The sequence below is a fragment of the Sebastes fasciatus genome, chromosome 15, assembly GCF_043250625.1.
Source record: "Sebastes fasciatus isolate fSebFas1 chromosome 15, fSebFas1.pri, whole genome shotgun sequence".
Taxonomy (NCBI): Eukaryota; Metazoa; Chordata; class Actinopteri; order Perciformes; family Sebastidae; genus Sebastes; species Sebastes fasciatus.
Window position 1 is genome coordinate 15,027,805 of NC_133809.1, and position 13,294 is coordinate 15,041,098.

Below are 13,294 nucleotides of genomic sequence, written 5' to 3' on the forward strand. Positions count from 1 at the left end.
TTTTTTTGCAGCGCCCCTTTGCTTTGCTCCTCAAGCAAAGTGACAGCCTCTGCTGCTTTTCACCGACAAACCTCCACCACAGACAGTCAGTTTCACAGGAGACTCCAAACTAATTCGCTCTTTTTCTTTTTCAACCACCAAAAACTCTTTTCCTTGGAAAGCATAATGTTTTTGGTAAAGAACAAACCCGTTTTATCAGATATATATGACACTTTTGCGCATTTTCAAAGCTTATTCGAGTTGCGTGTATTCACAATGAGACTGCATGCTTTTTTTTTTGCATTTTTTTTTTTTACATTTGTTTAAAAAAGAGCTGACTTTTGCTCTGATTTCATCCTCAGATGTAATATATGACACTTTTTTGCTGCTCCTGGCTGCAGAGCATTTGCAAAGCTTATTATTATAGTTGCGTGTATTCACAATGAGACTGCATGCTTTTTTTTTGGTACTTTTTTTACATTTGTTTAAAAAAGAAGCTGACTTTTTTTGCTCTGATTTCATCCCCCAGTACGATGAGCTGGCCCACTACGGTGGGATGGACGGAGTGTCGGCGTCGATGTACGGAGACCCTCACGCTCCTCGGCCGCTTCCCCAGGTCCACCACCTGAACCACGGACCGCCGCTGCACGGACAGCACTACGGAGCTCATGCTCCGCATCCAAACGTTATGCCCACCAGCATGGGCTCTGCTGTCAACGACGTTTTAAAGAGGGATAAAGATCAAATTTATGGGTAAGGTTTTGCACGAACCAAAAATACGCGTGCAATTATTATTTTTTTCCCCCTATATAAGTTTTCAGCTTTTCTAGAAGTTAGTTTTCTTGGAGTTTTCTCTCATTGACCGCAATTTTGGAGCTCTATTGTTGTTGGTCCAGGGGAGTTTTGTTGATGTGTAATTTTAGACGCAATGTAAGAAGGCATGCAGTAAGTAAGAGTGAGCCTCGAGCTTGAAATACAAGCTATAAAATAATATGGAAGCTCTCTTTGCACAGCTCTAAAGTCACAGACTGCACTGAAATATAATAATAATAATAAAAGCACTATTTTCAACATCACAACAGTTGTTCCACCTTATAAAGTTTGCTTTAATATTACTGCCCACTATTATTTGTGTATCCTTAAAATAGTCTTTTAAATAATATGGAAGCTCTCTGTTGCACACAGCTCTAAAGTCACACAGACTGCAACCGAAATATAATAATAATAAAAAATGTTCAACATCACAACAGTTGTTCCACGTTGTAAAGTTTGCTTTAATATTACTGCCCACTATTATTTGTCTATCCTTAAAATAGTCTTTTAAACAGTCCTCGTTGCTGCAAGAAACTTCTTAAATGTTTTCAAATATTGTCAGCAGTAAGTAACATAGACACACACACACACACACTGCGCGTAATAACGCACCGGGTGTCTTTATAATTATATTTTCCAGCACATTATTCTCAAATAATGAAAGAAAACGTATTTAGACGTTCCTATAATGATTGCAAAACTTAAAAAAAAAAAAAAATGTTTGCAGACATTGCTCTCTGACACACCGAAAGTGCTATAATCCTTTCAGTAAGTGTATCAGTATAATCTGGGATGTAGTGCAGAGTAAATCCTCTTCATCTCTTTTACTCACGGAATAGAGTTTACCTTCATTCTTATTTATACTGACACGAAACCTACATGACATAAATTAAGAAACTAAAAGACACTTCATGAAGTTAACGTTTCTTCTTAGAAATAGCATTTTATTCTGAAATTATAATTTAGCTTTTTAAAAATTATTTTGGTGACTGTTTTGTCTGGTGATGTTGATTGAATTATTTTTTATTCACCTCTGGCTCACTTTTAAAGCCATATTTCTAATAGTAAAACTCCTCGGTTGCTTCAGTAGGTGTGTATTGTAACTGCAAAAAAATGTGATTCAATTTAAAGTTTATTGTATAATTTGTGTTAAACTCTCAGTGAGTGCTGCAGAGTGCGTCAAGTCTTGTCTTTTTTTGTTGAGTTCTGTTGACTTCTCAGCCGTTTTGTACTTTGCACTGCAAAAAATGTCAATCTCAACAAGTCGAGTCATGTCACATTGAGTCTAAAATCCTTAAATTTCTCGAAATATTCCAGGTGCGTATTTACAAAAGCTTCCAACTCAAAACAGCTTCTAAAAAGAATTCAGATTTTATTATTGTAGTTGTTGTCTTCCTTATTTCTAATAAATAAGGACTCACTTTGTTTTGAGAGAAAACTACACAGTAAAAGTCAAATCCAACTGTGCACTATTTATACAGATACATATATGTATATATATATAGTGTTTCTAGACCAGACAGATCCGCAGGTTGATTGGGACATTTCTTGCAGTGTGGTCATTGTGGAGCCGGTGTGCTGCTTGTACTCAGGTTGTGTTTCATCCTCCTCTTGCAGTCACCCTTTATTCCCACTGCTCGCGCTGGTTTTTGAGAAGTGCGAGTTGGCGACGTGTACTCCGAGGGAGCCCGGCGTAGCAGGCGGAGATGTCTGCTCCTCAGACTCCTTCAATGAGGACATTGCAGTCTTTGCCAAACAGGTCAATTTCGAAATATTAAAAAAAAAAAAAATGGATGTTGTGGCTGCGTCATGACGCATAGTTTCCTGCCTGATTCACATTTATTTTATTTTATTTTGCAATAAAACTTTCTCCTGATAAGATTAATGAATAGTGTGTGTCACTGCAGAATTAACAAATATTATCAGGTTTCAGGATAGAAATACACACATTGCGCCACATTTCATTGCCAAACTAACTTTGACATTATTATTTTTAGGTCCGAGCAGAAAAACCTTTATTTTCATCAAATCCAGAGTTGGACAATTTGGTAAGCAAAGCACACTTTTTTGACCTTCTCTCTCTCTCTCTTGTTTGTCTCTCAATAATAATCGCCGCCTCGGTGCGGTTCTCCTCTGCCTGCTTTTTTGTGGATCCTCTGGAGCATCACATCACACACACAGTCAACATATGATTGAAACTTCCGCACAGATGTCAGATCAGTTTTAAAAGTGAAGCTCATGTTTGACCACATTTGCTGCTGTCAATGCTCAGTTCTTCACATCTATAACTGACCAGTGTGTGATGACCATTGTGAAATACAGCTAAAAAATATTTTTCTCTTGCTGGCTGTAGTAATAATACTGTACAAGTGTAAAAAAAAAAATAATGTAATTTTTTGTGATGTAAACTGTGTATATTTTCACTTTTTTCCCCCAGATGATACAAGCCATACAAGTATTACGGTTTCACCTCTTGGAATTAGAAAAGGTAAATATTATAAATCCTTATGTTTTAGATGCCACCTGCACAAACATCCTGTATTTCAATGCAATTGATATTATAAAAAAAAGTGCATCAATATTCAGTGCAGATATTTAAAAAATAAACCGGCATGCATTTGAGTTTCATTTTCATAAAATATGCTATCTTATTTAGCCAACTATTTCTGTGCTTCTATTGATAAAATATGCTGCAGCCTCTTTTGCGCACGTTGCACATTGTTATCGATCCTGCAGATTTAGTTCCAACTGCTCATTATTCCCACAGCTTATACTGGCGTGCTGTTTATTTTTTTTTTGTGTCGTTCAACTTGTTGCTCCAGTCTCAGGAGAATAATAAGCTCTGCAACAATTTCTGCTATTGTTTCCTCGATGCCTATAATAACAATAATGCCCTTTTAATTGGAGTTATTCTTGGACTATGGCTCAAAGCGTTTCCTTACATCCATCCTGACAAAAAGGTGCTTTTTTTCCCTCCTAGGTGCACGAGCTCTGCGACAATTTTTGCCACCGGTACATCAGTTGTTTGAAAGGAAAAATGCCAATAGATCTAGTTATTGACGAACGGGATGGCAGCTCGAAGTCAGATCACGAAGAGCTCTCGGGATCGTCGACTAACCTCGCAGATCACGTAAGTAGCAGAATTACATTCATAATATGCGCTATTTCTCCTTTTATCCGTGTGTGCACGCGTCTCTGCTGCTCATAGACAACCCCCAGCATGTGCAATTTATTAAACACAATGCATATGAGTAATCGGCTGTTTTTACATAATTAGATTTGTTTTGTTTGTGTCTCATAATGCCAACTTTTTGTGGGGCTTATTGTGTGTTTGGTGTGTTTGGTGACCCTGCTGTGCCACCAGTAAATAGAGCATGCTCTGTTCTTGCAAAGGGGGAAATGTGCAGATCGATGTTCTGAGGTCAGAAGCTAGATGTGATACAATAGACTGAGTTATTGTTTTAGTCTTTTGATTAGAGGCAGTCATGTGTGCGTAATGCGTCCGTGCTTGTGCTCGAGGTTTGTGTGTGTGTTATGGAGAGTTGGAGAGAGAGAGAGAGAGAGAGGGAAAAAAACGTGAGGCAATTATCTGTTACGCAGGTTTAACGTTAAAGCAGGGTATCAGCGCTAAGCTGTAGCTTTAGGCCAATATTTAAAAAGAAAAGGGCTTTATATATATTTGGTGGAGCTGTGGGAGCTGGATATGGCCTGTGCGTAAAGCTGTGGATTTTTTTTTATTTTATTATTTGCTGCAGAGGTGGAGAGAAAGTGGTAGCCTATTGAAATAGATCTCCGAGCTAAAGGCTTATACCATCAATGTCAAGTTCACAAGGCATCTGATGGTTCGTCTGGAGGGCCTTCCCATTGCTGTTGATGTTAATGTGTTTAATTGTTTCGTATTGATTTGGCCGTGTGGTTCTCGCTCTCTGCAGTGGCTTCTTCTTCCTCCTTTTTTTTTTATGGCTGGAGGCTCCATAACGCTGAATTCAATTATATGCACCTGAAGTACAGTAGCTTTAAATTTGAAAAGATCGATTCCCTTTGGTGTAAATCAGGCATTTTCGGTGTAATAATCACAATCTCCCCCTCCTCCTGCAATATGGATTGAGCTGACAGTGTATTATTGAGTTGATGGTTGTGAATTATTGCACCCTTGCATGCCTGTGATGGAGCTAATGTTTTTGGAGTGACTAAGTTAATATCTGCAGCAGCACAAGAGGCCAAAGCCTATTAGGAATTAAAGCAGATTTAAGTGTTATGCAAAGTCAGTGCGCTGCATCTGTTGGTGTCTGGCTATCGGCCTAATAGCAGCGGATCTCCTCTGAAAGCCCGTCGCGTTGACATGGCAGCACAAGGTGAATTAAACCATAATTAGAGCGAAGATGACGGTGTTGGGTTTTGAGAAAAACGGGTCAAAAAACGGCAATATTGCGCTCCTCCAGCACAAGTGTAGAAATGAGGCATGCTGTTGTTTATATTGTGGAGATTAGATAAACTAGCCTGTTTAGTTTCATGGCAGATGGTTGCTATACTGAAGCCAATTTTCCAATGGTGCCTTCCAGTGCTTCAGACACAACCAGGTTTTGTCACCAGTCCACTTGTGAGAAATATTTTTGATAATTAGAAAAATTAGATATGCCAATAAAGCAAATCAGGAGCAGCAATAAACAAAAGCAGGGCTGCATGACAAGCCATTTATCTTGGAGTCATTTGGACTGACCACCTCATTAGGTATTTAACTTTTGAGGGATTTATATCACTTGTGTGGCACCGGTGAACTTTTTATTATACCTAACTGCTGTGGGCTGAAGTTGACAAAAGCAGTTTTACCCCCCTTCTTGTTTGCTTTTAGAGCATCTGTCTGAGCTGAGAGTGATTTTAATCGTGCCTGAGTACATGCTATGGAAATATACACACTCTGGCTTATAGTTATTTTTTTTTTATAAATATAAAAATGCAGTATTTTTTTGTACAGTGTGTGAGAGCATGTGTGCAGCTCATGAGGCTTTAGTGGAAATATTTGCAATAAGTAAAACTGCTGTGGTTAAAAAATGTGCACCGTGTAGTAAATAGTTAACTTCTTCAGCAGTCATTTCCATGTCTAATTAAAAAGGAGTCCAACTTTTCATGCCTGAAATGTGTTTTGAATATTGGAAACAATGCACAGAAAAGAAAAAATGCATTTGGCTGCAAAAACTGTGCCGCCGGATGGAAGGCAATTTCTTGTCCCACTTGTCTTGATTTATTTATTTTTATTTATTCATTTGTATTTGGCTTCTATTTTATTATTCATTTCTGTCCTCGCTTCCTCATCGAGGAGAGGAAGGCGGTTTGATAGTTAGATATGGTAATTTATTTAGTTTAGAATCTCTCACGTCCATTTTTCTTTGCTTTGATATGCATTTTTAATATATAGCCCTGGGCTACATCTCATTTGGTGAAAGTTGGTTTTTCTGGAGATGATGAGGCTCTTCACTGTGAAGGAGGCTGAGCTTGTTTGTATGTGTGTGTGTTTCCTTCCTTTTTTTTTATACCTTTTTCTGTTTCCCCTCTTCATACCTGACAGCAGAGCATAATAAGCCCAGTTTTATTTACACTTGAATGCAGCATTGTCTTAGAGATGATTGGATTATGGTATAGTGAGAGCGGGATGAGGCCTCGCTGACACTGTTGATTTCCCTTATTCGCTCGCGGTGACTATCTCAACCATGTAGCCCACCCAAGGCTTCCTAACTCATCGCCCCATCTCACATCAACCCCATCCCAATTAAAAGAAAGGGGGAAAAAAGATGTTGTATTACACATGAAGGGTGATGGAGAAGAAGAAAAAAACCCACACAGAGCGGTGTAGATTTGTAAACGGTTGATACAGTGTCTGTGTGCTTGTCAATGGTTTGCTCTCTTGTCTTTTAATTAATGAATAAAATTTCTGTCTCTTCTCTGCTACATCCAATTAGGGAGGCAAATAGAATTAACAGTGTCTGAATATTATCTGTTCTAATGAATTAGCCTTTGTGTCTTCTCGTGCTATTGTGCCGCTTCTGCAGTAAAGCTCACATATTAGCAGAAGGCTTTTCATTTCCATCCATGCATATGCATCACGCTTTTTCCAAACTGTCTTTTGAATTCCTGCATAGCTTCAGATTTGTTCTGTTAGAAACGGTGTAGGGTTTTGCAGGTTGTTTTGGAGCAGCTTTTCCTCAGGGAGCGATGCTAGTTTCCCATAGAGGTTGTGGCGTAGCTTATCTTGACCCTGCATGGCTGGAAAAGGGAAAAAAAAAAGGGGAAAAAAGCTTTCACTGTTTACATTTGAGGCTCTGTACAGCATTGGTCAGACATGGTGATGTCACAAGTTTAGTGAAGTAACAGCAATAGTTCATCTTGTTGTGCCCATGCAGTGATTTTACAGTGTGTACCAGTGGAGATGGGTGCTCAGTAATGTCCTGTTTCTGTATGTCACTATGCACGGTGCAGCCTCCCTGCCTGTGGACAGAGAGCCCTCGGGCCGAGCCGGCCTGCTGAACCGTGGAATTTCTCAGTTTTGGAGGTGTTCTAATTCAACTAGCTTTGTTCTCCTCGGGGACCGACTGCGTTTTGGATCTCTCTCTCTCCCCTCCTCCCCTCCTCTTTTTCTCCTTCTCATGAAAACAGTGCAGCGTTGACTTGGACCGCTCTGTCTGTTCCACACAATTGTTTTGTGATGGTGGGATGTCTGGCCTTACATTTCCTATTTGATTAGTGTTCAGAGGCAGGGCCCTGTTGGCAGGCATATCTAATCATCGCTACCGCGGCTGGAGAGAAAGAGAGAGAGAGAGGCTAGGCTCACTTGTTGCATCTCCCACACTCCCTCTTCCTTTAACGGCATGCATGCTGTAAACGGCTGCAGTGAAATGCAGAGCAGCCATGAGATGCATGTATGTTGACTTGTATTTAAATACAACATACAGCTAATGTACACTCAGTAATTCAGTACAATAGTTCTGCCATCAATTCTACCTTTTACAAAGATAATAATGTGAAGGTTTTGGTCGTATTGATTGATTTATTATTGAGGTCACAGTTAAAGGTGTGGTTGTACTGAACTACAATACAGAGGTGTTTAAAATGTTTTGTCCTTCCCACTGACGTACATAATATTAGAAACACCTTAGTAGAATACAGTACAGTACAGCGTCACCACTTACTGTGACCTCAATGCTAAAGCTTACAATTTAATTAACACATCTGTGACAGCGTCAACAAAAGAAAGGATAATTAAAGGCTTTATAATAATAGACCTTAAGGCAGAACAGCTGTATTGGATTGCATTAGATCGTACAGGTGTACGTAGTAAAGAGGCCACAGAGTGTCTCTTTTACAGGCTCATACTTTATTTGTTTTATTTGTTACGAGGAATAGCTGAGAGTAGGATTATCTATAATGACTTGTGTGTTTTTATATTTATAGAATAGTCATTTAGACACATTTGCACGTGTAATGTGCCGTTCACTACAGTGAAAAAGGTTGTTTTGTTTTGCCTCGGAGAAAGTTTTGGAAGCATAAATACAATCAGTCACTCCCAGGTGTCTGTTAAAACACGCTCCGGTGAATTATTAGCTGCTAGATTAAAGACTCTTTATATTGTGGATAATTGAGGGTGTTGTAAATACTCGGTTGTTCAATAGAGGTGCACCTACACTTTTCTAAAGAGGCTGTGTATAATTACGTGCTCAACCCAACAGAAATGTGTGTTTTTCTCTGTTTATGCCGTGTAGCAAGATGTGTCTTGAAATGTCAGCTGGTGTTATGATTTACCGCCCTGTGTGTGTGTGTGTGTATGTGTGTGTGTGTGTTTTCTGGTGTGTCAGCAATTCTGTACGTGTTCAGCGGCAGTGCAACACACACACACACACACACTTAAACACACACAAGGCTAGTCGTTCTCAGCCGTCCTCACACCAACAGATTTCTTCCCTTTCCTCCGGGTTCCAGGGGAATTTGAGGGAAATTCAATGATGCCGCTAAATCAATTTTATTTGAAATTCCTAGGGATGTAGGCAGAGTGCAGTGAGGGAAGTGAGATTGTGCCAGGCAGGTGTTTGTAAATGAGAAACAGGGGACAGGAGCAGAGGATGGCGGCGGCGTTCTCCTGCTCTCCTGTGGCCTGGCTCCACTACAAGCCTTCCTCCCCATATTGTCTCCTGCTTTTATATTAATTACAACTTGTATTATCAGCTGCCAGTTGCTAACCCCAGCAAATAGAAAAGGCTGCCCCTAGGGACCGCGCTTCTTTTGTATCTTATTCTCTATCTAGTCTTAGTGTGTGTGTGTGTGTGTGTGCGTTTCCGCCTGCACATGTATGTGCATTTGCTTGCTGGCGTCCTCCTCCTCCTCCTCCTCCTGGTAACACTGCTCTTTAACACAATTAGTGAAGAGCATGGAGTGAACCATGTTTGACTCCTAATTATGTCCAGCTTTAGGGAATAGTCACATGGGCTAGAGGGCCTTCTTTTTCTCTTTTGCTTCTTCCTCTCTATTTTTCGTGTGTAGGTTGAAGAAGACTGTTTGGGTGACATGATTTTTTTTTTTTTTCAACTTGTTTGAACTTTATCAGACCCACGAGGGTTGTGACAAAATGGTTGTGTTGTGTGTGTTTGTGTTGTGCGGCGTCTGTTGATGCACCCTCCGTAGCTCGGAGAGAGGCCCACTAAATTATTCATGGGGAGGAAAGGCTGTTGCTTTTGTCGCCTTCTTGTTGAGCGTGGAAAGTTAACGCTTTTGTTGTGATATTTGTCGTTTCGCAGACGGGGGGTTAATATGAATGAGAGGTGGCTTACAGGTATTAAAAAGAGGAGCTTCATTAAAGATATCTACTGCATATGCACTATAGGCTTAGCATGCCCTGCATTTTTATTATTATTAGGTCATATAATGTGCTGCGGTGTCGCTTTTTGCCCAATAAGAAACAAAGCATTATCTATATCCCTGCATACAGGCCCATTAAACCCACAAGGGTAGCAAATCACAGCAAAATATCATTCCCTTTAACACCATTAGCTGAGGTGTCTTTGAATTTAATTTAGTGCCAGCACCATTAAAAATGACACATTACTCTGCAATGATAGCTAAATTAAGTCCTATCGATTCAGCTGTTGCATTAAAACCGTGCTGTGGCCATAGCTGGCAAGTGTTGGAGAGAGAGAGGACAAGAGAGCGAGAGTGTGTGAGAGCAGGTCTGTCTCGCATCTTGCCGGCAGTGTGTGTGTGTGTGTGTCTCATTGTGAGGAAGTAGAACCCAGTCATTTTCTTCTCTTGGAACAACAACAGCCCGTTCGGAGAGCAGCGAGCCCAGCTCTGCCTAAACACATTATACACTCTGGGAGTCTGGGATTTTTACCTCCTTCCCTTCTTGTTCCGTATGACAAAGACAGAATTAGACAGAGGGTTTCCCACATTAGAGATTTTACTCAGCACATGCTGTGTTGAGAATAACAGACCTTGTTCCCATGAAGTATACCATGTGTTGATCAGTGAGCCCCTCACAATCATGCATCCCTCTCAGAGCAGGGACACTCTCCCCTCCGCTCACTCTGGAGGGCTAAAACCCACGCACGGGCTATTGTTCACCCTGTCTCCGTACCCCTCTTCTGAGCAATTCTCCGAGCTCTTTATCTGATTGCCATCCGGCGAACAGCTGACGCTGAGAGGGCCTCGAGTGGAGCGGAGGGTCTGAAGGGCCTTGTGTGTTTCTGTCTGCTGTTTTCAGCTCCGAGCTGTTTGAGAAAACAGCCCTCCTTCCCCAAAAAACTTAGCAGATAAAAGGGCCTCGCTCGCAGGCGCAGCAGCAGCAGCCTCGCCTTCGCAGCAGAACAAGCAGCAGCACATCAGGACCGCGCACCCAGGGGAGCTCGGCAGCCGCTTGTCTTATATCCTCCGTTTCCCTGCAAACCTCCACTAGTCTCCAGGCACTATCCTGTCTGTCCTCCACCAGTACAGCTCACTCTGACTGGGGCACCGGAGCAGGCAGGCAGGCTCCTCTCTGGCGGGAGACGAGGGAAAAGAAGTTCATCAGGAACTTAGACAAAATGGTAAAAAAAAAGAATATTCTGTGGCGTGTACATTTTCCTTTCTGCTTTCGTATGTATGTATATGTGTTTATGTGTGTCTGAGGGAGAGAGAAAAAAAAAGAAAAACCATAGCGGGAACTGAGAAGTGGGTTGAGGTTTGTGGGAAGCCTTGGTGCAGGCCTGTGTTTGTTTGGCTTGGGCTCTGCTCAAGGGGCCGCTTCTCTCGGGGCCCCCAGACAACGTCGGGGCTTACGTTCGCCAACATTTTGTCATCATGCTCAGGTGACAGGTTAAATTGGGAAAGACTAGCTATGGCTGTGTGAGCTGTATCAACTCTGTGTGTGTTGGATTGAGCCTGTGTGTGTTTGAGAGTAGTAAATGACGTGATCGGTCTGTCCCTCTATAGCCTGAATGGCAGAGGAAATTCCACCTCCAGCCTGCCTTCATGTGGCACTGATAAAGCCTTTCCTGTACAGTAGAAAATCCTGTTTCCCCGTGTGCACCGACAGGGCAGTGGGAATGACCAGGAAAGAGAGGAGGAGGAGGAGAAGGAGAGAAAATGAGCATGTAGAGGGAGGGAAGGAAAAAAGCAAGACGCCTTAAAAAGCTATGAATTTGTTTATGGACATTTCTTTGAAGTTAGCCAGCAGAGATTTAACACTTTTTTTTTCCGGCATGTGTTTGTATATATAAAAGTGAGTGTGTGTGCATGTGTGTTTATACTTCTTGCTCTATTATGTCATTAGCATGTGTGCGTAAGTGTATTTCTGCAAGCCTCTGTGGGCGTGTGTGCGTCTCGGTGTGGGCGTGTGCACATTTTTGGCAGATTAGCGAGAGAATCACTGTCATATCTTATTTTCATTTCTGACAGTGGTAATGATTAATGGCGTCTGTGGTGTGTTTGGACTTTTTACCTCTATATTTCTCACTTGACACGGAAGTCTCAATTGGTTATGGTATAAACGAACTCCACCGGGCTCCGCCATATGTGTTTAGACAATTACTCACGAGTGCTCCACTTGCAACGTTCAAAAATCAAACGCCACGTTAACAGCGCTGCGTTTGCTCTCATGCATTAATGAAACACTTTGATTACAGTGTTTTGACTTATTGCCAGCTGCTTTAGTGCATTAGTTTCTTCTATTCATCTCTGATTTTAGTGGCATCGTTGATTGTCTGCTAGCAGGGAAATAGGCGATGGGGCTCTTCGCCTTGCCAAGAGAATGTAAGCAGGCCAAGGACCTTCGCAGCGCCTGTACACTCTTACAGATGTCACTCACTTTTCCAGCACACTCATATGGTCTCTCTCTCTCTTTTTCTTTCTGTGTCTCTCCCTCTCTACCTCCTCCCCTTCTCCCCCCTTTCCTGCTCTCTCTCTCTGCTCCTGGTTTGCGGTCTGGACGGGGAATGTGGATGGATGCACGGATGGATGGATTGGATCCCACGCTCGCTTTCTCTCTTTTTGCAAACCTCAGAACCCAGCTTCCTGGAGAGACCATGATGACGCCACCTCCACACACTCAGCCGGCACACCGGGGCCCTCCAGCGGGGGACACGCTTCACAGAGCGGCGACAACAGCAGCGAACAAGGTGAGCCAGCACCGAAAACGGGCATGCATACTCATATATACATGCAAGCACTTGTGCATTCAAGCAATAACACATAAACACCCGTAGATACATGCACAGGTCCATGCGGGACATATTAATCATCATGCATGGGTAGAGTTGCCAACACTTCACTTTAACCCCGTCTATAATGTGAGATCTACAGTGAATAGGTGGCACATCTCTCTATACACACATGTCCCAGTCCCTCCTTTTGCACACTGGATTATCCCGCTTTTTGACTGGCGTCCATGTAAACACGTAGTCACACCTAAAAATGAACAAGCTTATCCACTGTTACACTCAAATGCAAGCAGCAAGCCACTGTAATGCACCAACCTAGTAAAGGGCTTTCCAAAAATGTTGCTATTTAGAGAGCTGAACAAAAGCCGGTGATTAATACTATATTTCTGCCAGTTCTTGCTTGCATTTAAATCATATTAACTTTGCTCACACAACAGTCTCAGTGAGCCTTCTGTTATCTAGCACACGACCTGCCAAACAGTAATAATGCATTTCAAAACAAGTGTATTTGAAATTATTACAGATCGCTTGCGCAAGTCACAGCTATGTGTATTTTTATGTCACGGTCTGCATCAAATTTGACGTGTGAATTATCAAAAGCATATATAGTTGAATTTTGGAGGTGAGGAAGAGCATCAAAACATTGTGAGGTTAAAATTGTGTATTAAATGCTGCCTGAACCAAGAGAACAGATGATGAGCTCCCGGCCTTTCCTTTTCCTGCCTTCCCCTTGTTTTGAATGCACCAAGATCTCCTTTCAGTGAGTGTGTGTGTGTGTGTGTGTGTGTGTGTGTGTGTGTGTGTGTGTGTGAGGGTCTCTTTCT

At 41.8% G+C, this 13,294-nt stretch overlaps 1 protein-coding gene across 8 annotated transcripts in view; it reads left to right on the top strand.

Moving 5' to 3' along the window:
• meis2a (Meis homeobox 2a) overlaps positions 1-13,294 on the top strand; it is a 202,635-nt gene that overhangs the window by 120,015 nt on the left and 69,326 nt on the right. For 6 of the 8 annotated variants that reach the window (XM_074660036.1, XM_074660034.1, XM_074660035.1 and 3 more), the window contains 6 exons: positions 509-732; positions 2,410-2,551; positions 2,790-2,840; positions 3,230-3,280; positions 3,773-3,922; positions 12,314-12,428. In XM_074660036.1, the coding sequence (XP_074516137.1) occupies positions 509-732; positions 2,410-2,551; positions 2,790-2,840; positions 3,230-3,280; positions 3,773-3,922; positions 12,314-12,428 (733 nt within the window). Of the gene's footprint in view, positions 1-45; positions 175-508; positions 733-2,409; positions 2,552-2,789; positions 2,841-3,229; positions 3,281-3,772; positions 3,923-12,313; positions 12,429-13,294 lie in introns of those variants that run through there. The other 2 variants (XM_074660038.1, XM_074660042.1) reach the window with 2 other exon arrangements.